The sequence below is a fragment of the Puma concolor genome, chromosome E1, assembly GCF_028749965.1.
Source record: "Puma concolor isolate L17-30 chromosome E1, mPumCon1.1.hap2, whole genome shotgun sequence".
NCBI lineage: Eukaryota > Metazoa > Chordata > Mammalia > Carnivora > Felidae > Puma > Puma concolor.
The window spans coordinates 28,514,923-28,534,957 of NC_141680.1; the positions used below are offsets into that span (position 1 = coordinate 28,514,923).

At 38.4% G+C, this 20,035-nt stretch overlaps 1 protein-coding gene across 1 annotated transcript in view; it reads right to left on the reverse strand.

The window, feature by feature from the left end:
- Positions 1–16,264: 16,264 nt before the first annotated feature.
- The window catches only part of LOC147574228 (uncharacterized), a 57,296-nt gene continuing 53,525 nt past the window's right edge, over positions 16,265–20,035 (reverse strand). The window contains exon 3 of the mRNA XM_086686800.1: positions 16,265–16,756. Within this exon, the coding sequence (XP_086542926.1) occupies positions 16,528–16,756 (229 nt within the window). The 3' untranslated portion in view covers positions 16,265–16,527. The remainder of the gene's footprint in view (positions 16,757–20,035) is intronic.

Sequence of the window (20,035 nt, forward strand, 5' to 3'; positions counted from 1 at the left end):
ACGGACCGCGAGATCGTGACCTGGCTGAAGCCGGACGCTTAACGACTGCGCCACCCAGGCGCCCCAAAACTTACATTTTTGTACAGCAACTTGGAGCTTCTTTCTATTTGCTAGATGACATGTTGCTTCATAAATCATTGAATAAAGCAATTTAGATCCTCAATTATTTAGTTGAATTTTAACACCATATTAAGGGAAGAAAAAAAAAGAAAAATCAAGAGGAAAAAATATACCAAATAAATTTATTAACAAACTATAACCGGAACACCAGGATTTAAGAAAAATATATTGACATTAATGACCTCATTATTGCCATTACTTGGCACTATCTTCCTGGAATTCAAAATTTTGATACCAAATTCAGAACTAAAAGTGACATTAAATATGTGCAAACTTAAAGCTATAATTTGTTCGGTTATCCAGGAATGAAACTTTAATACTATCATGATATTGTGACTTGTAATAAGAAATGCATATTTTATTTTTATCCCCATCTCTGATACAGGGCTCCTAAAACCCTTGGAATTTCCTAAGTGATGAAAGTGACAAAGGTGTTTTGATATTCTAATATATCCCTTTCAACCACAGCTGAATTTATGTTAATGAGGTGACTTTTGGAAAGCACCTAAGAATAGGGATGGGTTGTTAGGGGAACCAACCACGTGACTGAGGGTTGGAAAGTTCATTTCCACCTCCCTGGCCTCTAGGGAGAAGAGAGGAGCTGGGGATTGAGTTCAATCACCAATGGCCAATGATTTAATCAGTCATGCTGATATAATGAGGCCTCCTTAAAAAAAAAACAAAAACAAACCAATTTGACAATAAATTTCATATATAAATACAAAAAAAAAAACAAAAAAAACAAAAAACAAAAAAAACCAAAAACATGCGTTCAGAAAGCTTCTGGGTTGGTGAACACGTAAAGAGTCAGGGATAGTGGTGTACTCAGACAGCAATGGAAGCTCCGTGTCTATTTTCCCATACCTTGCCCTATGCATCTCTTCCATTTGACTGTTCCTGAGTTATATTCTTTTACAATAAACTGGTAATCTAGTAAGTAAGATATTTCTGAGTTCTGTGAGCTGCTTTAGCGAATTAATCAAATCCAAGGAGGAGGTTGTTGGAACCTCTGATCTGTAGCTGATCAGAGTGGATTTGAACTGAACATTCTTAGATATTTCAGTTACCAAACAAATTTCTCAGCCACTTTGACTGGACTAGGGTGATAATACACACAGTAGACAGATAACAGGTGACACGCACACTCCCACAAGCATCAGCAGGTTTGCAGCACAAGGCAACTTACTTCCCAGCAAGACTTTTCTCTGAAGCAGGTGTTCTCTGGAGCCATAAAATAGCATCATGATTTTTTTTAGTTAAAAAGGGACTTTTATTAATTTGTTAAATCAAGTATTTTTTAAGTGCCTAGTATGAAGAGGTAAGCTGAATGGCATAGTGGTTTCGGGCCAGGCATCACCACTCTATTATAGAGTACTGTCAGTAAGAACAGAATTTGGGGCATGACAGAACTGGTTTTGAATCCTGGTTCTGCCACACCCTAGCCAAATTCCCTTGAGAAAATTACTTAAACTACTCAAAAAATCAGGGTCCTCAAGGCACAAAATGAGAATACATCGTAGATTTAGGAATTCTTTGAAGATTAAATGAGATAAATCATGAAAAAAGTTCTGTACCATTTCTGGTGCCACCTACAAAGTATTATGCTAGTAATGTTGGCATACAAGTCCTTTTTCTAGGCTAGATGTGGTTATTAATGATGCTTTGCAAAGAAAGAATATATGTATTTAGTACATGATCGTAGAAAAAAATGGCTGGTCATGGAAAAAATTAAGTTTGAGGGGTGCCTGGGTGGCTCAATCGGTTAAGCGGCTGACTTTGGCTCAGGTCATGATCTCATGGCTCGTGAGTTTGAGCCCCACATCAGGTTCTGTACTGACAGTTCAGAGCCTGGAGCCTGCTTCAGATTCTGTGTCTCGGTCTCTCTCGGCCCCTCCCCCGCCCACACTCTGTCTCTGTCTCTAAAAATAAATAAACATTAAAAATATTTTAAAAAGAAAAAAAATTAAGTTTGATTTCTACCTCACTCCTTACCCCAAAATAAATTCCAGACAGATAAAAGATATAATATTTTTTAAAGTACTAGGAAAAAAGCTTTAAATCTTATTGAAATAGGGAAAGCATTTCTAAGTATGATCCAAAACCCAGAAAATACCAAAAATAAAATTCATAAATTCTACTGTATAAAAAATTTTTAATATTGTAAATATTGTGCCTATATATAAAAATATTGTGCACTTAAAATTTTATTAAGAGGGTAGATCTCATGTTAAATGTCCTTCCAACACTTTTTTAAAAATCTGCATAATTAAAAACCATCATAAGCAAAGGAAAAATGAAAAACTAGGAATAATTTGCAACACATTACAGAGACAGAATTTCTTTAAAGAGCCCTAACAAATCAATAAAAAGATATGATGGGGTTTTGGGGTGATGACGGGGGTTTGGAGCCAACAGCCAAGAAAGAATTCTTGAAGATGTCTATGGTGCAAAAAGGTGAATTTATTAAAGCATGGGGACAGGACCCGTGGGCAGAAAGATGTGTAACTGATTTTATACCTTCAGGTTGGGAAAGAGTTAGGGATAGATTAAGTCTCTAAGGTATTTTGGAAGCAAGGTTTTCTGGACCTTGAGGGGCTAGGTGTTGTTAGGAAAACGCCAGTTATTACCATTTAGTAAAACCTCAGTCATGAGACCCTTCAGATGTGTATCAAGGGGACACAAGCTTGGAGCATGATTGCCAGCATATATCTTGAGGTAGTTGAAATAAAGGAAGTTTCCAAAGGAATTTTTATATGTTAAAGTTGACTTACAGGATCCTGGGGGGTCAGGATAATGTTAAATCAAGATTCCCTTTTGCCCATTGCAAAGTGTCATCACAGCTGCTGATTGTGGCAGAGGGAGGTCACTCTGCCTGTTTCAAGGACTTGTCAATGGGCTGTAGGCAGTAAGGGGATTTAATTTTTCTTTTTCTTTTTTTTTTCTAATGTTTATTTACTTTTTAGAGACAGAGGCAGAGTGCAAGCAGGGGAGGGAAAGAGAGAGAGGGAAACACAGAATCTGAAACAAGCTCCAGGCTCTAGGCTCTGAGCTGTCAGCACAGACACCTATGCGGGGCTGGAACCCACAAACCATGGGGTCATGACCTGAGCCGAAGTTGGTCACTTAACCAACTGAGCCACCCAGGCCACCCTGGAATTTAATGTTTCATTTGCCTTAGTTTCCCACATCACCATGGTAAGCACTTAAACCCCTTTCCTTTGTTCTTGGATAGCCAGGAGTGTCCGAGGAACATCACACATATCCCACTTGAGGGTGGGGGGTGCTGTTAGCGTGTACTTTGCCCTCAGCTTGCCACAACCTCCCTCATCAGAAGGACCAGCAATCTAGCAGAAAAAACAATATGAACAGACAATTCATTGAGAAGGAAAATGAATGACTTAAAAATTTGAAAAGATGCTCAAATTCTCTCATAATAAAAGAAATGCCCATTTAAACTACACTTGAGGGGCACCTGGGTGGCTCAGTTGGTTGGGCACCAGAGTTCAACTCAGGTCATGATCCCATGGTTTGTGAGTTTGAGCCCTGCATCAGGCTCTGTGCTGAAAGCTTGGAGCCTGGAGCCTGCTTCAGATTCTGTGTCTCCCTCTCCCTCTCTGCCACTCCCCTGCTCATGCTCTGTCTCTCTCTTTCTCTCTCAAAAAATGAATAAACATAAAAAAAAAAAAACAAGCCTACAATTGAGATATCATTTTTTTCACCTAGAAGACTGACAAAAAAAAAAAAAAAAGCAAACAAGTTGATTTCACACTATATAAGTAATATGAGAAAATAGGGAATGATAGTTGATGTAACTCTATGGAGCCATTGTGAAATATCTAAAAAAACTACACATGCATAAATCCTTTGAGCCAACATCCACTTCTAGGAATTTGTCCTTTAAATATATTTTCACCATATACATAACATGCATAACATATGTACAGATATTCAGTGTGCTATTATTTGTAATAATGAAACACTGAAGACTGATTAAATAAATTGTGGCAGATGTTATAAAACAGAATACTATCTGGCATTAAAAGAGAAAAGAAGGCTCTACATATACAAACGTTCCTTTATCTATTACTGTGTAATAATCCACCCCAAAACTTAGTGACTTAGAGCAATTTATAATCTCTCATAGTTCTACAGGTTGATTTGCTCAACCAGAGAATTCTCTTTTGGAGTCTTTCATGAGATTGCAATAAGAGACTAGGACTGGAGTCATCTGAAGGCTCAACTGAGTTGCATGTCCAGTATATGGTTTCTTCACTCGTGTTTTGTGTCTTAATTAGAATAGATGGAACAGCTGAGAAGTAGCCAAGAATCAATCAATCTCTCTGTCTCTCTGTCTCTCTTTCTCCATGCAGACTTTCCATAGGACTAACTTGGGCTTTCTCACATTACAGTGATCTCTGGGTACTTGGACTTCTTTTTTTAAAATTTTTTAAATATTTATTTATTTATTGAGAGAGAGAGAGACACACACAGCGTGAGTGGGGGAGGGGCAGAGAGAGAGGGAGGCACAGAATCTGAAACAGACTGTCAGCATAGAGCCTCATGTGGGGCTTGAACCCACAAGCTATGAGATCATGATTTGAGAGGCAGTCAGACATCTAACCAACTGAGCCACCCAGGTGCCCCTAAACAATTATTTTTAAAAATTCTTCCTCCAAGAAGGCACAGGATTTTTCATTAGAAATAGTATAAAATGTCATGTTTCACTATTAAGTCAGATATGTATGAATGAGAAGGAGGAAAGGAAGGAGTGAGTGTGGAAAGGAAAGAAACTTTCTGTTTTTACGAAGTACTTTTATGAAAGTACTGGAGTTACAAAGCCAGATGTTTTATTTGGTGTGACTGTGAATAATTTCTTAATTTTGAACAACACTAAGACTTATTTATAAATTATTGGCATCTCAGTTAATATTACTAATTTCAGAGGCATTAAAAAAACAGGTATTAAGAATAATTTTCCATGAGTTGTCAGATAACTGCAACAGAACAGTAAAGACATTGAGCTGATTTCAAATAATACTTATTTTCAACAACTATATTTTGGGTCCATGTGATAGTTTCCTGTTCAGGAGGACATAATTAAGTTTCTGAAAAATAAATTAAGAGGCTGAATTCTTTGTGATTTTTTTTCTGAAATGCAATAAAATATTGCAATAAAACACAAGATTGCTAGATTCAGCAATATGGCTGAATAAGATGTTCCTTGTTTATATCCCTCCCCCAAAAAAGAACAATTTGGCATCCATCCTTGGACAAAAGTGTCTTTATGGACGTTGTGGGACTAAGCACCACATGCTGAGGGATCTAGAAGAATCTCACCCACCTATGAATCAGGTTATAGGTATACAGGCCTCACTCCCAGCTATGGACCCTACAGTGACCAATGAACTAACTCCAGTCTCTCTCAGCTGTTGTAAGTTTGGACAATTGGAAAGGGCAGTTAGTAAAAATTGGAGGAGGTGACTGCTATTTCAAATGTGAAGACAGCAACATAAGGCTTTAGGGAACATGAAAAATCAAGGAAACATGAGGCCACCAAAGATCACAATAACCCTTCAGTAACTGATCCCAACTACATGGATATCTGTGACTAACCCAAAAAAGAATTCAAAATAGCTGTTTTAAGGAAACTCTATTAGCTACAAGAAAGCATTGGCAATTCCACAAAATCAGGCAAACAATACATGGACAAAATGAGAGGTTTAACAAAGAGATAGAAATCATAAAAGAAATAAAAACAGTAATTCTGGAACTGAACAATATAATGAATGAAATGAAAAAAATGCAATAGCACCAACATCAGAACAGATCAAACAGAAAAATGAACCTTTGAATTAGAAGACAAAGAAATTAAAATTACCCAGTCAGAGAAGAATAAACGAAAAAGAATGAAAAATAATGAAGAAAACCTATGTGATCTATAGAATACCATCAAAAGAAACAATCTGCAAATTATTGTAGTTCCAAATGGAGAAAAGAGGAACAAAGGACAGAAAGGGGTAGAAAGCTTATTTAAAGAAGTAATGTCTGAGAATTTACCAAATTTGGGGAGAGATTTGGATATCCAAGTTCATGAATTTCATAGGTCCCCCCAAAACTCAACTTAAAGGTCTTCTCTAAGACACATTACAATAAAACTCAAAAATCAAAGACAAAGAAAATCTTAAAAGCAGCAAGAAAAATGCCTGTAATGTACAAGGGAACCCTCATAAGGCTATCAGCAGATTTCTCAGCAGAAATTTACAGGCCAGGGCAGAGTAGGATGATATATTTAAAATGCTTTAAGCATTTTTAAGCATTAAGGGAAAAAAACTGCCTACCAACAATACTCTATTCAGCAAAACTGTCCTTCACAATGAAGGAAAGATAAAGATTTTTAACTACTTGCCTCTTGGTTTTGGCTCAGATCATGATCTCATGGTTCATGAGTTCCAGCCTCAAGTTGGGCTCTGAGCTGACAGTGCAGAGCCTGCACTCTGCCCTTCCCCTGCTCGTGCTCTCTCTGTCTCTCACTCTCAAAATAAATAAATAAACCTAAGAAAAAAAAAGGACACACATAGGCTTAAAGAGGTGGAAAAATATATTCCATGCAAGTGGAAACTGAAAGAGAGACAGGAAAGCTATATTTATATCACACAAAATAGACTTTAAGCCAAAAACTGTAACAAGGGATAAAGAAGCTCATTATATAATGACAAATGGTTCAACTCATCAAGAGAGTATAACAGTCATAAACAGGGGCATCTGTTAAGCACCCAACTCTTGATTTCAGATTGGGTCATGATCTCACCGGTCATGAAATTGAGTCCTGTGTTGGGCTCTGTGCTGACAGCACTGAGCCTGCTTGGGATTCTCTCTCACCCCCTCTCTCTCTCTGCCCCTCCCCTGACTGCATGCACGCTCTCTCTCTATCTCAATAAATAAACTTAAAAAAAAAAGCATAAACATATATTCCCCAAACATCAGAACACATACATATATTAAGCAAATACTAACATAATTGAAGGGAGAAACAGACAATGAAACAATAATAGTAGAGGATTTCAATGCCTCTCAACAATGGTAGATCATCCAGACAGAAAATCAGTAAGGAAATGTTGGATCTAAACTAAACCTTAGACAAATGGACCTAATATATATACAACATTCCATCCAAAGGCAGCAGAATACATTCTTCTTCTTTTTTTTAATGTTTATTTATTTTTGAGAGACAGAAAAAGAGACAGAGTGTGCACAGGGGAAGAGCAGAGAGACAGGGAGACACAGAATCCGAAGCAGGCTCCAGGTTCCAAGCTCTGAGCTGTCAGCACAGAGCCTGACACAGGGCTTGAAACGATGAACTGTGAGATCATGACCTGAACCAAAGTCGGATGCTCAACCAACTGAGCCACCCAGGTGCCTCCAGAATACATGGTTCTTAAGTGCACGCGAAACATTCTCCAGGATGGATTATGTGATATAACACAAACAAGTCTTAACAAATTTAAGAAGAGTAAAATCATACTAAGTATCTCTTCTGACCACAATGGTATAAAACTAGAAATCAATTAACAAAGAGAAAAATTTATAGCAATAAAGAAAACATTTTTTAAAAATCTCAAACAGAGGCACCTGGGTGGCTCAATCAGTTGAGCGTCCGACCTCAGCTCAGGTCATGAGCTCACGTGACTTCGAGCCCCGTGTTGGGCTCTGTGCTGACAGCTCAGAGCCTGGAGCCCGCTTCAGATTCTGTGTCTCCCCCTCTCTCTGCCCCTCCCCTGCTCATGCTCTGTCTCTCTCTGTCTCAAAAATAAAAACATTAAAAAAAATTTTTTGTTAAATCTCAAACAACCCAATTTTACATCTTAAGTAACTACAAAAACACACTGTCCAAAGTTAGCAGAAAAAAAGGAAACAACAAATTAATAGCAGAAATAGAGACCAGAAAAACAATTTAAAAGATCAACAAACTAGAGAGGTGCGTTTTGAAAGTATAAACAAAATTGAAAAACTTCTAGTAGACTAAGAAAAACAGAAGACTCAATTAAATAAAATCAGAAATGTAAGAGGAGATATTATAGCTAATACCACCGAAAGACAGTGGACCATAAGAGACTACCATAAACAATTATATATCAACAAATTGGATAACCAAAAATAAATGGACAAATTCCTCGAAATGTAAAACCTACCAAGACTGATCTTTAGAAATAGAAAATCTGAACAGACTAATAATGAGTAAGATGACTGACACAGTAATCAAAAATCTTCCAATGAGAAAAGTCCAGAACCAGATGGTGTCTCTGGTAAATTCCACCAAACATTAGAGAAGAGTTAAAACCAATCCTTCTCAAACTCTTCAAAAAATTGAAGAGGTGGAAAGACTCCAAAATTCACTTTACAAGAGCAGCACTACCCTTCTACCAAAGTCAGCTAAGGATACCACACACAAAAAAGGAAATTATAGGCAAATATCCCTAATGAATACAGATACAAAAATTCTCAACAAAATATTGGCAAACTGAATTCAGCAGCATATAAAAGGGTCATATACACCATGATCAAGAAGGACTTATCCCACGGTGTAAGGATGGTTCAACATAGGCAAATCAATAAATATGATTTCACTAGTAGAATGAAAGAAAAATCATATGATAATAGCCATAGCTGCACAAAAAGCATTTGGAAAAATCCAATATCCTTTCATGATAAAATTTCTCAATAAACTGGGTATAAAAAGAATGTACCTCAATGTAATAAAGGCCATATATGATAAGCCCACAGCTAACATCATACTCAGCAGTGAATCACTGAAAGCTTTTCATTCAAGATCAGAAACAGCACAAGGGTGCCCACTCTCACCACTTGTATCCAACACAGTATTGGAAGTCCTACCCAGAATAGTGGTTACCAGAGGCTGGGGCTGGGAAATGAGATATTGGTAAAAAGTACAAACTTTCAGTTGTAAAATGAGTAAGATCTGGGAATCTAATGTACAGCATGGTGATTTTAGTTAAAAATACTGTAATATATATTTGAAAGTTGCTAAAAGTAGAACTTCAATATTCTACTCACAAAAAAGAAATGTTAATTATGTGAGATGATGGAAGAGTTAACTATCCTACTGTGGTAATCATTTTGTAATATGTAAGTATATCAAGTTAACAAATTATACACCTTAAACTTACACAACTTAATTACAGCTCAATAAAGCTGGAAAAAATACGAGATTGCCAAGACTGACACTGGCTTTTGAAAAAATGCTAATAATTTTTCAGTTGCTAAGAGGTTTTTCTAATACATACAAAATACTCCTACTATTCTTAAAAGATATTTTGAAGATCTAAAGACAGAACTTTAATTGTAGCTTTTATGCAATGTTGCCATTATTTTTCATGATGCTATTGCCAAAAAGTAGGATAGAGCATATGAGTGCTATAAACTGCCTGTGAATCTGCTTGCAACAGAATTTAGAAGAAGAAACGATAAATGTGTGCCACTTAAAGTAAGCGTATTGTTTAAGAAAACTGCAGTGCTTTATGACAAAATGGATGCACTGAAATAAGAAAGTTTTAAGTTAAATGGAAAAATAGCCTCTCCTAGTTTGCCTTCATTCAGTAGCCATATTTGCTGTTTTTTGTGTGTGTCCAGCATCCTTGCCTTCCCTCTGTCAGTAGCTCAATATTCCTTTGGGTGAAATTCCATGTTGTGTGTTTTGTTAATGTGTGGACTATCCCTGCCACACATGTCCCACTGCTGAGGCTTTCTATGGAAACAGAGGAACACCAGATCTTTTCTCCAGCTGCCCTTTGGTGTCACTAGGGAGAAGACACATGGCCTAACTCAAACCATAAAATGCTCTCTGCTAGAATTTTGCATCTTGAGTGTCTGAACCAAAGGCTAGGGGCATTTGGGAATCAGACTGCTCCCAGCAGCAGTAGCATGGTGCTAAAACTGTATCTCCATGTCTCCCCTGTATTCAGCCTTTCTTCAAAGCCCTCCGGGCTTCTGTCAGTTTAATGAGTCCTTAATGTCTACCTGTATGATTTTTTCTATTAAAGTATAGATGACATACAATGTAATATTAGTTTCAGGTGTACAACATAGTGATCAGACAATCCTATATATATGCTCACCGCAAATGTAGTTACTACCTATCATCATTCAGTGTTATTACAATATTATTGATTATATTCCCCATGTTGTACTTTTCATTCTCATGACTAATTGACTGACTTATTTATTTTAATTCCAGGATAATTAACACACAGTGTTCTATTCATTTCAGGTGTACAATATAGTGATTCAACAATTCTATACATTACCCAATGCTCATTACAAGAAATGTACTCTTTTTTTTTTTTTTTAACGTTTATTTATTTTTCAGACAGAGAGAGACAGAGCATGAACGGGGGAGGGTCAGAGAGAGGGAGACACAGAATCTGAAACAGGCTCCGGGCTCTGAGCTGTCAGCACAGGGGCCCGATGCGGGGCTCGAACTCATGGACCGCGAGATCGTGACCTGAGCCGAAGTTGACGCTCAACCGACTGAGCCACCCAGGTGCCCCAAGAAATGTACTCTTAATCCCCTTCACCTATTTCATCCACCCCTCATCCATCCCCTCTGGTAACCATCAGTTCGTTCTCTATAGTTAAGAATCTGTTTCTTTGTCTGTCTCTTTTTTCTTTGTTCATTTGCTTTGTTTCTTAAATTCCACGAATAAGGGCGCCTAGGTGGCTCAGTGGGTTAACTGTCTGACTTCGGCCTTGGTCATGATCTTGCAGTTTGTGGGTTCAAGCCCCACATCAGGCTCTGTGCTGACAGCTCAAAGTCTAAAGCCTGCTTCGGATTCTGTGTCTCCCTCTCTCTCTGCCCCTCCCCCACTTGTGTGCACGCTCTCTCTCTCTCTCTCAAAAATAAATAAACATTAAAACAAAAAAAAAAATTTTAATGTTTTTATTTATTTTTGAGACAGAGAGAGACAGAGCATGAGCAGGGGAGGGGCAGAGAGAGAGAGGGAGACACAGAATCCGAAGGAGGCTCCAGGCTCCGAGCTGTCAGCACAGAGCCTGAGGCGGGGTTTGAACCCACAAGCCATGAGATCCTGACCTGAGCTGAAGTCGGATGTTTAACTCACTGAGCCACTCAGGCACCCCTAAAACAAAATTTTTTTTTAAATTAAAGGTACAGACTTCTTCCTTATAGTCCAAAATGGAGCTCCAGCCATCACATATATGATGGGAAAAGGGAAGAGCCATATGCTTCCACCCTTTAAGGATAAGTGCAAGAGGTAGCATATGTTATTTCTGCATATATTTCATTAATGAGAAGTTAGTCACAAGGCCAGATCTAACTGCAAGGGAGGCTGGGAAACGTGGTCTTTATTCTGGTAGGCAGTGCTGAGTAAAAAGGAAAGAACAGAAATTAAGTAACAACTAGCACTCTCTTTCAGACACCTTCCATAAATTACTTTTATACCTACGATCATCAGAGATGGTTTTTATTATTTCCTTTTTTTTAAATTAAGTTCCATTTTTTCTTTTTAAATGTTTATTTATTTTGAGAGAGCATGCGCAAGTGTGCATGATGCGTGTGCATGAGCATGAACAGGGGAGGGACAAAGAGAGAGGAAGAGAGAGAATCCCAAGCAGGTTTTGTACTGTCAGCGAAGAGCAGACTTTGTACTGGGGCTCAATGTGGGGCTCGATTTGATAAGCCGTGAGATCATGATCTGAACCAAAATCAAGAGTCGGATGCTTAACTAACTGAGCGACCCAGCTGCTCTGGTTTTTATTATTTGCAGTCAAGAATCATGTTTGGTTCAGTAAGGAAATCCTGAATGGAATGAATGACTCAAGGAAGCCATATAATGTTGCAGGTTCTAGCATCACTATGCAATTCAAAGTGTAAATCGGAAATCTGGGAGTCATCCAAATCTTTTCTTTTTCTTCCATATGTAATCAACCACTCAATCCTCTTCATTCTTTCATAAGTCTCTTTCATAATTCTCAGTTCCACCCCTTCCCTTCATTCCCACATCATTGCCTTAGATTAAGCCTTTGTCATTTTTATACCTGTATACCTCCAAGTCCACAGTTCTCCTGTGGAATGCTCTTTCTAAAATCTAAATCTGCATAATACTTCTTCAAGGTCCCTGCCTCAATTAATTCTTCTTCTTCTTTTTAAATGTTTATTTTTGACAGAGAGAGAGAGAAAGAGAGAGAGAGAGAGAGAGAGCATGCATGTACACATGAGCGGGGAAGGGGCAGAGAGAGACAGAGACAGAGGATCCAAAGTGGGCTCCCCGCTGAAAGCCAAGAGCCTGATGTGGGGCTCAAACTCACCAACTGTGAGATCATGACCTGATCCAAAGTCGGGGTCTTAACCGACGGAGTCACCCAGGTGCCCCTTCAATGGATTCTTCTTAAGAACAAAACCCAAACTCTCTTGTATGATATACAAAGCCCTTCAGCATGTGGCACTTTTAATTTCATCTCTAGACATTCCCCACTATACATAACCTATGCAGCTGGTACTTTGGTTATTTCCTCATTTCTCAGATAGGGTTGCTTTGATGAAGACCCATCCTTGCTTACATGTTATATTTAGGTTATCTGGAGCTACAAGTGTGGTTCAGTGTGACAGGGAAGGAGAATGCAGGGCACCATGCTGTCTAGACAGATTAGAGACTAACATTGTCATCTTTTAAGGGATATTTTATAAATAGGAGATGCATCCTAGTGATTAAATTATTATTCATACTAATTTCTGTTCCCAGCCCCAAATACTGTGCCAGGCACAGAAAAAAACTTAACAGTAGTAAAATTATAGGTTGCTAGAAATCTTAGATATGATAGTAGATGATCATATTCTCTCATCCACATACATTTCAGCATTCAGTAATTTTACCCAAGGTAAGCCATCTGTATGAACTCAAATCACTACAACCTAGTATACTCATAAATTACAGATAAATATATGAGAGCCATTTTGGCTTTGTCAAAGCAAACCATATCAAAAGAAAGCACCATATCCAGATATCAATTAAATGGGCAATGTAATAGCAAGTCATTACACTCTGACAAAAGAGAAGAAAATGAATTAAAATACACAAATAACATTAATGATAAATATGAAATTAAACACTTTTCTCATCAGGGTGATACTGAGTAAAATGAAATGATGGAATAAGGACATTTACTGCATAAATTTCTACAATGGGATGAATTCATATATGTAATATAAAGTCAGATGGAGTGGGATTAAACTGAAAGGCAATACTTGAATTAAACATAATACAGAAACTTCTGTGGAAAGATCCTTATAGGAATGGAATACTGAGCATGTTATAGACACTCATTGGGCTGGACAATTACCTGTCTAAGATGACTTAATTATGCTTCTGCCTAGAGGCCTGAGGCTCAGTTGATGACTTCTATGCTGGTATTTTATTGTTCTATTGAAAAAAATATAAAACCTATATAACTTTCAATTTAAATTTCTTATGAGGCAGAGAGTAGAATGCATCCATATAAAGATCAAATTGTTGATTTACAGATGTGAGACCAATATATTACCTGGATTTTATGGAATTCAGGTTCTATGTGGCCTTTATAGAATATTTCTCTATGAAATGCCTGATATTAAAAGAATTATAAATTTGATGGTTCTTATTAATCCAGTACTTCCTTCACTTAAAGTATACTACATTGTGTTAATATAGTAGCACATATAAATTATTTAGGTTGGTCTTCTACACTCAAACATGAATTCTCTTTTTTTTTTTTTTGAGGAGAGAGAGAGAGTTCAAGCAGAGGAGGGGCAGAGAGAGAGAGAGAGAGAGAGAGAGAGAGAGGAAGACCAAGGATCAGAGGCAGACTCCATGCTGACAACAGAGAGCCTGATGCGGGGATCCGACTCACGAACCCTGAGATCATGACCTGAGCGGAAGTCAGTTGTATAACCAACTGAGTCACCCAGGTGTCCCCAAACATGAAATCATTAATTTACAAACCTCACTTTTCAATAAGGCTATGGGAGTGTATGGGGTAAAATCAGAATTCTCCATTATTCATTCCATTTATACAACTATTTGACGCATGCTAGTAGGTAATTATTTGCAAGTCAATTTCACATGAAAAAATATTCTTAATCACTGCATTGCTATAAACAATGAAAATAGCAAAAAGTCAAAAGAAATAAAAAACATATTTTATGAGCATTTATTTATAGTATTAAAATGCTAGTACAAATGGGTCTGTTTAAGAATCATAAAAATGAGGGGCGCCTGGGTGGATCAGTTGGTTAGGCAACCATCTTCAGCTCAGGTCATGCTGTCACGGTTGGAGGGTTCAAGCCCCGCGTCGGGCTCTGTGCTGACAGCTCAGAGCCTGGAGCCTGCTTCTGTGTCTCCCCTCTCTCTGCCCCTCCCCTGCTCACGCTCTATGTCTCTCTGTCTCTCAATAATAAGTAAACGTTAAAAAAAATTTTTTTTTAAAGAATCACAAAAATGATATATACACAGTTCATAGAAAAAGAATATACCAAAAATCATTCAAAATATTTCAAGCATGAAATAGCATTGTGGTGGGGCGCCTGGGTGGCGCAGTCGGCTAAGCGCCCGACTTCAGCCAGGTCACGATCTCGCGGTCCGTGAGTTCGAGCCCCGCGTCAGGCTCTGGGCTGATGGCTCAGAGCCTGGAGCCTGTTTCCGATTCTGTGTCTCCCTCTCTCTCTGCCCCTCCCCCGTTCATGCTCTGTCTCTCTCTGTCCCAAAAATAAATAAACGTTGAAAAAAAAAATTAAAAAAAAAAAAAAAGAAATAGCATTGTGGTATGTTTCTTCTCAGTCATATATGTTTTTACATAAATATCATGGAAATACTCTTTACAGATGTGATTAAGATTCAAGAACCAAGAAATGTTTGTTCAATTAATTAATTCATTCACAAGCATAAACTTGTAATTGCCTGCCCCACCCCAATACATACAAAATGTGTGTCTGAGCTATATTTCTTCACTAAACTTTGTTCTCTTGCCCTCTGAAAATTGTCTCTTGTTTATTCCTTCAGAACTAGCTCCTCAGCTTCTCAGAACAAATGTATTTCATCAGCAATTTTAAGTTCCACCCTCTCCACTCTAGGCTCTTTCCAGCTGCTGACCTTGACAGAGAGCTGAGAGAAGAGGGTGCATTGCTACTTCTTCTTCTGCAGTAGGCAACAATGGCTAGAAGCTGATGAGATGAACTTGTTACACCAAGTTAAAGGTTCAGAAGTTTCAAGCAAGTGCAGGGCAAAAGGACAAAATTATTTTCTTTCATCTTCTTATGGACAGCTCTAAGAGTTTTTGAGAATATAAGAAGGTTTTGGGGGGGCGCCTGGGTGGCTCAGTCAGTTAAGCATCTGACTCTTGGTTTCAGTGCATGATCTCAGGTCCTGAGATTGAGCCCTGTGGGGCTTGGTGCTTGAGCACAGAGCCTGCTTGGGATTTTCTCTCTTCCTCTGCCCCCTCCCCTACTCACGCACGTGGGTGTGTGCACGCTCTCTCTCTCATAATTAAAAAAATAAATTCTTAAAAAAAAACAGGTTTTTTACACCCTTTGACTTTTTTTTTTTAATGCTCATTTGAGACAGGGGAGAGTACGTGCACGCCCACGTCCACATGAGCAGGGGAAGGGCAGAGAAAGAAGGGTACAGAGGATTCAAAAGCTGACTTTGCACTGACAGCCACGAGCCTGATGTGGGGCTCGAACTCCCCAAACCATGACATCATGACCTGAGCCGAAGTCAGACACTCAACCAGGTGCCCCTCCACCCTTTGAATTGCATAAATGATGCTCCACTTAAGTGTCTCTGAGAGCTAGGTTCACTGGAAGACACCAAGCTGTTGTTGCATTCTAGCAACTAGTAATTGTTACTAATCACAATTAATATAGAAATGTTGGAAAAGTTTACTTTATGTGCTTATGTATATAACCAGTTCATTGAAGAGTTTCACCTCAGGGGTACAAATCTGAAACTTTTTTTTCTCTCATGGGCCCAACTGTGCTATGTTGAATCTCTTTCTTCCTTTCAACATCTTGGGCAGATTCTATAACTTTCTGATCCTTTTTGAAATATTGAAAGTCTAGCCCTTAAAAAACAAAAACAACAACAAAAAAAACCTAGGTCTGGTAAAACCTTCAAACTTAAGTGTTGTATTTAAGAAACATGCAATATTTGGGACATACTTATAGTAAAAAATTATTCCTTATGTATCTGAAATTCAAATTTAAATTGGATGTCCTGTATTTTTATTTGCACATCTGGCAACCCTAATTTTGACTTCGTTTCTTCTTTACCCCCTTCCTTCCCAGGGCAGGCTTGACCCAAAACTGGAAGGATGTGGAGTGGTAAGGACCCATCATCTGCTTTACTTCTCTCTCCTCGCCTTTCTGGTCCTACTCACCAGCTGCTGGAAGTGGCAGAAAGGGTGAAAAAGGCAAACATCTCTTTCTCTAACTGGGGATGGAAGTAGCTTGTCATTATTTCTCTGGTAAATGCTAACTGGCCAAGGATACTGTGTCGTCCAAGGATGCTGTGTCGTCCAAGAACTAGATGCTGCAACAGGGTTAGGCATATGAGGCACCAAGGAGTAAAGCCTGAAAAAGATAAAGGATAGGGTGGGGGAAACAGAATTGGGACAGGGAAAACCTCAGACTGCGATGAAGGTCTGATAAAGTCTCAACTAACCTATGAGGAGCTCTGGAGCAATGATTGCATACTAGAGGAATCTTGCACCAGGCAGAAGCAGCCAGGCCTTACTACTCCTGCTGTGTTGTCGCTGACCAGGGGCTACCCAGTAAAAGCATAGGCCCAGCTCAAATTCTCCATCTAATCCTGGAGATATTGCAGTGGCAACTAATTGCACTCCCTGTAGTCGAAAAGCAAGTTCTTTCTTGAATGGAGATCTGAGTAGCTCACCACCATGACCACCAAAGTTATCTTCTGTGTGGCAGACGTCCAACTGCCCACTTCTTTCTAAGGCTACTATATGGGTTTCTTTGGAGATCTTGATGGGGCCTCACCACAACTTAGTTCTCAGTCTTGAGAGGTCTGGTTCCAGCTTCACTTCTGCTGCCTCTGTCCTCACCTCCTTCAGCCTCTTGCTGTTGGGGTACCTTCAGCCAATGAGTAACTCAGTTGGACAGGTAGCTGCCTCCATAGCTCCCCAACCCTTGGGAAATGCTCACATTCCTAATCTGATACAGGAGAATGTAGGCTGCTCCACGAAGCCCAGTCTCTCTCTCTCTCTTCATTTCTCTCATAGTTACTCTTCCTCTGCTCAGACAGGCACAGGTGATAGGTCAGGGGTGTCACCTAAACAGATGTGTGGACATCTGTGATACTAAAATGCCAGTCACCCCTGCTTGCAATACCTCTCTGAAAACACAGTTTATAAGAGATTCTCTACTTGATTGCTGTGGGGAAGAGCAGGACTCACTTCATGAACACTGCACTCCCCAGAGGCTCATGGGTCTTTTTTCCTGTGGTGCTCAGTAGACCACAGATGTACTTTCTTGAATGAGTGACAAAAGAGTAGAGTTCGAGAACACACTTCAGGATTGTACATAACCTAGGTGTAAATTTGTATGAAAGTTATTCTTTTTTTAATGTTTATTTATTGTTGAGAGAGTGCAAGAGAGGGAGGGATAGAGAGAGAGGGACAGAGGATCTGAAGCAGGCTCTGTGCTGACAGCAGCGAGCACAATGTGGGGCTGGAACTCACGAACTACGAGATCATACCTGAGCTGAAGTCAAATGCCCAAACAACTGAGCTACTCAGGTACCCTTGAAAGTCATTCTTTGTGCAAATTGTAGCAGGAAAAAAAGAATAGAAAACTATGGGTTTAGAGACAATATAGATAAATAGACTAGAGAAACAACTGAAAATGAAGATCACAAGTATCCTCTTAAGCTTTTGGGGAACAGATAGATAAGCAAAAGTAGTTAATCAGTATAGAGGACATTTGTAATTTGCCTCTCCAGCATTTATTGTTTCTTTTACAAGTCACAGCTTAGTATTATAGCATATAGCTGCATAGGTTATATACTGAAAAACTCCAAGAGGGTGCCAATCACATTGTGGACTGTGTGAATGGTGGACCCTTGGGAGTTGTGCAGTGCACAGCCCTGCACAATATTCAAAGTAGACCTGATCACAGCCCTTATTTTCCTTTGTGATTCACTGCTCACTGTCACATTCAATGTGACCTAATTAGATACTACTCCTGGGCCTAGAGTTAAAGCACATAACCAGGCCTAATGCATCCCATTCTCCTGGCCAATGGTGGGCACATGAACTAAACCTAAACTAGTCCAATCGCAGTGGATCTCAGGACCCTTGACAGGAATGTACATTCTCGTGACATAACTTTCCAAATGAAAACCTTGACTTTTTTCAGTAAACTAATAGCACCTAATGAAGATACCAATTTTCAATAAAATGTGCCAGAATGAAGGACTTAACTTTTTTTCCAAATAATGATAATGGTATCTTCATTCACATAATGACTCTTATCTTATCTCTATTGTGCCCATTTGATACCACTGAGATTGGGTTGCAAAGGATCTGGTAAATATGGTCTTAGAAAAAAGGTTTTCTCTGACCAATATGGAGACTGAACTGGCATTGCCATAAACTCCAAGTAACCAGACAAAGCCAAAACAAATAGACCATTATGTATCAAAGATAGTGAGTTCCCATCCCTGCAGGTGATCAAACCTAGGCTGGGTGATTGCCTATTATAAAGCATGTAGTAGAGGAGATTCACACATCTACTGGGGTTTGGACTATTGCATTGCCAAGATAATGTCTTCAATGTGGTCTTTTAAATAGTAAAGATATTCAAACATACGCACACAAATAGAAACATGATATTCTGAGAATTAAATAGATTGTGTTATCAATCTATTTCCAAATTTTTTTGGAAGAATAAGAGTGTGAAGTTGCTTTCCTTTGCAGGGTATCATTCAACTGAACAGTGATGCCAGTATGTCAACATTATGAACCAGATTCTTGGGTGATTTTCTTCACAATTTTGTTGAGATAGTCTACTTCTTTGTGTATTATGTTATTTTTATGTTACTAATTTTAAATTTTATGAAGTCTTCTCCCATATATTTTCTCTGTGTAGCTATCTAAAAAGCAAATATACAACACAATGACTAATTTTTTTGTCATTTATGTCTTTTGCTTCACTGGCTTATTTACAGATTTATAATTCGTTGACTTTCACAGTTTGAAAATTAATGCTAAATCAATACTTTGTACAAATTTATTATGATTTTACCATAAATTATTTTGCAATAGGTTGTTTGACCGATGTGGTGTAAAACTCTATTGTATATAAATGAAAACATTAAGCAAGTTGAAGGCATAAAATCAGCTAGCACCCTAGTAGAGCAGCTTGTGAGTGAGAAACTATATAGCATTTTTATGTAGCATATGGGAAAACTGTGCAGCATGGGGGTTTTGAGTATTAATTCTACAGTTGTACTAAATCTAACATGTCAGTCTCTATCTACATCCAGCCAGATTTAACGTGTTATGTTTTTGCTGTTGCACTGAATGCTGAATTATCTAAGATGGTGGTGTTTGAGAGAGCCCATCTTCGTAAAGCAAGTCTACACAACTTAGCATCTATACATTTAACTAATGGGTATGCTAAAATGTAGTTTTCTTACAAATTTAGCAGCCCTTCCAAATAAAGTATATATTTTAAATCTACCCAAGTGTGGTTAAAGCATTTACCTCTGTGTAGTGTGTAATTAGCCTCAAAGGACAATGACATCTTTTTTCTAGGCATGATCTTTGGAAGGCAGCCTATAGTTTTTCAGATACAAGAAGGATATTACATTTCAAAACATTATAGTAAGAC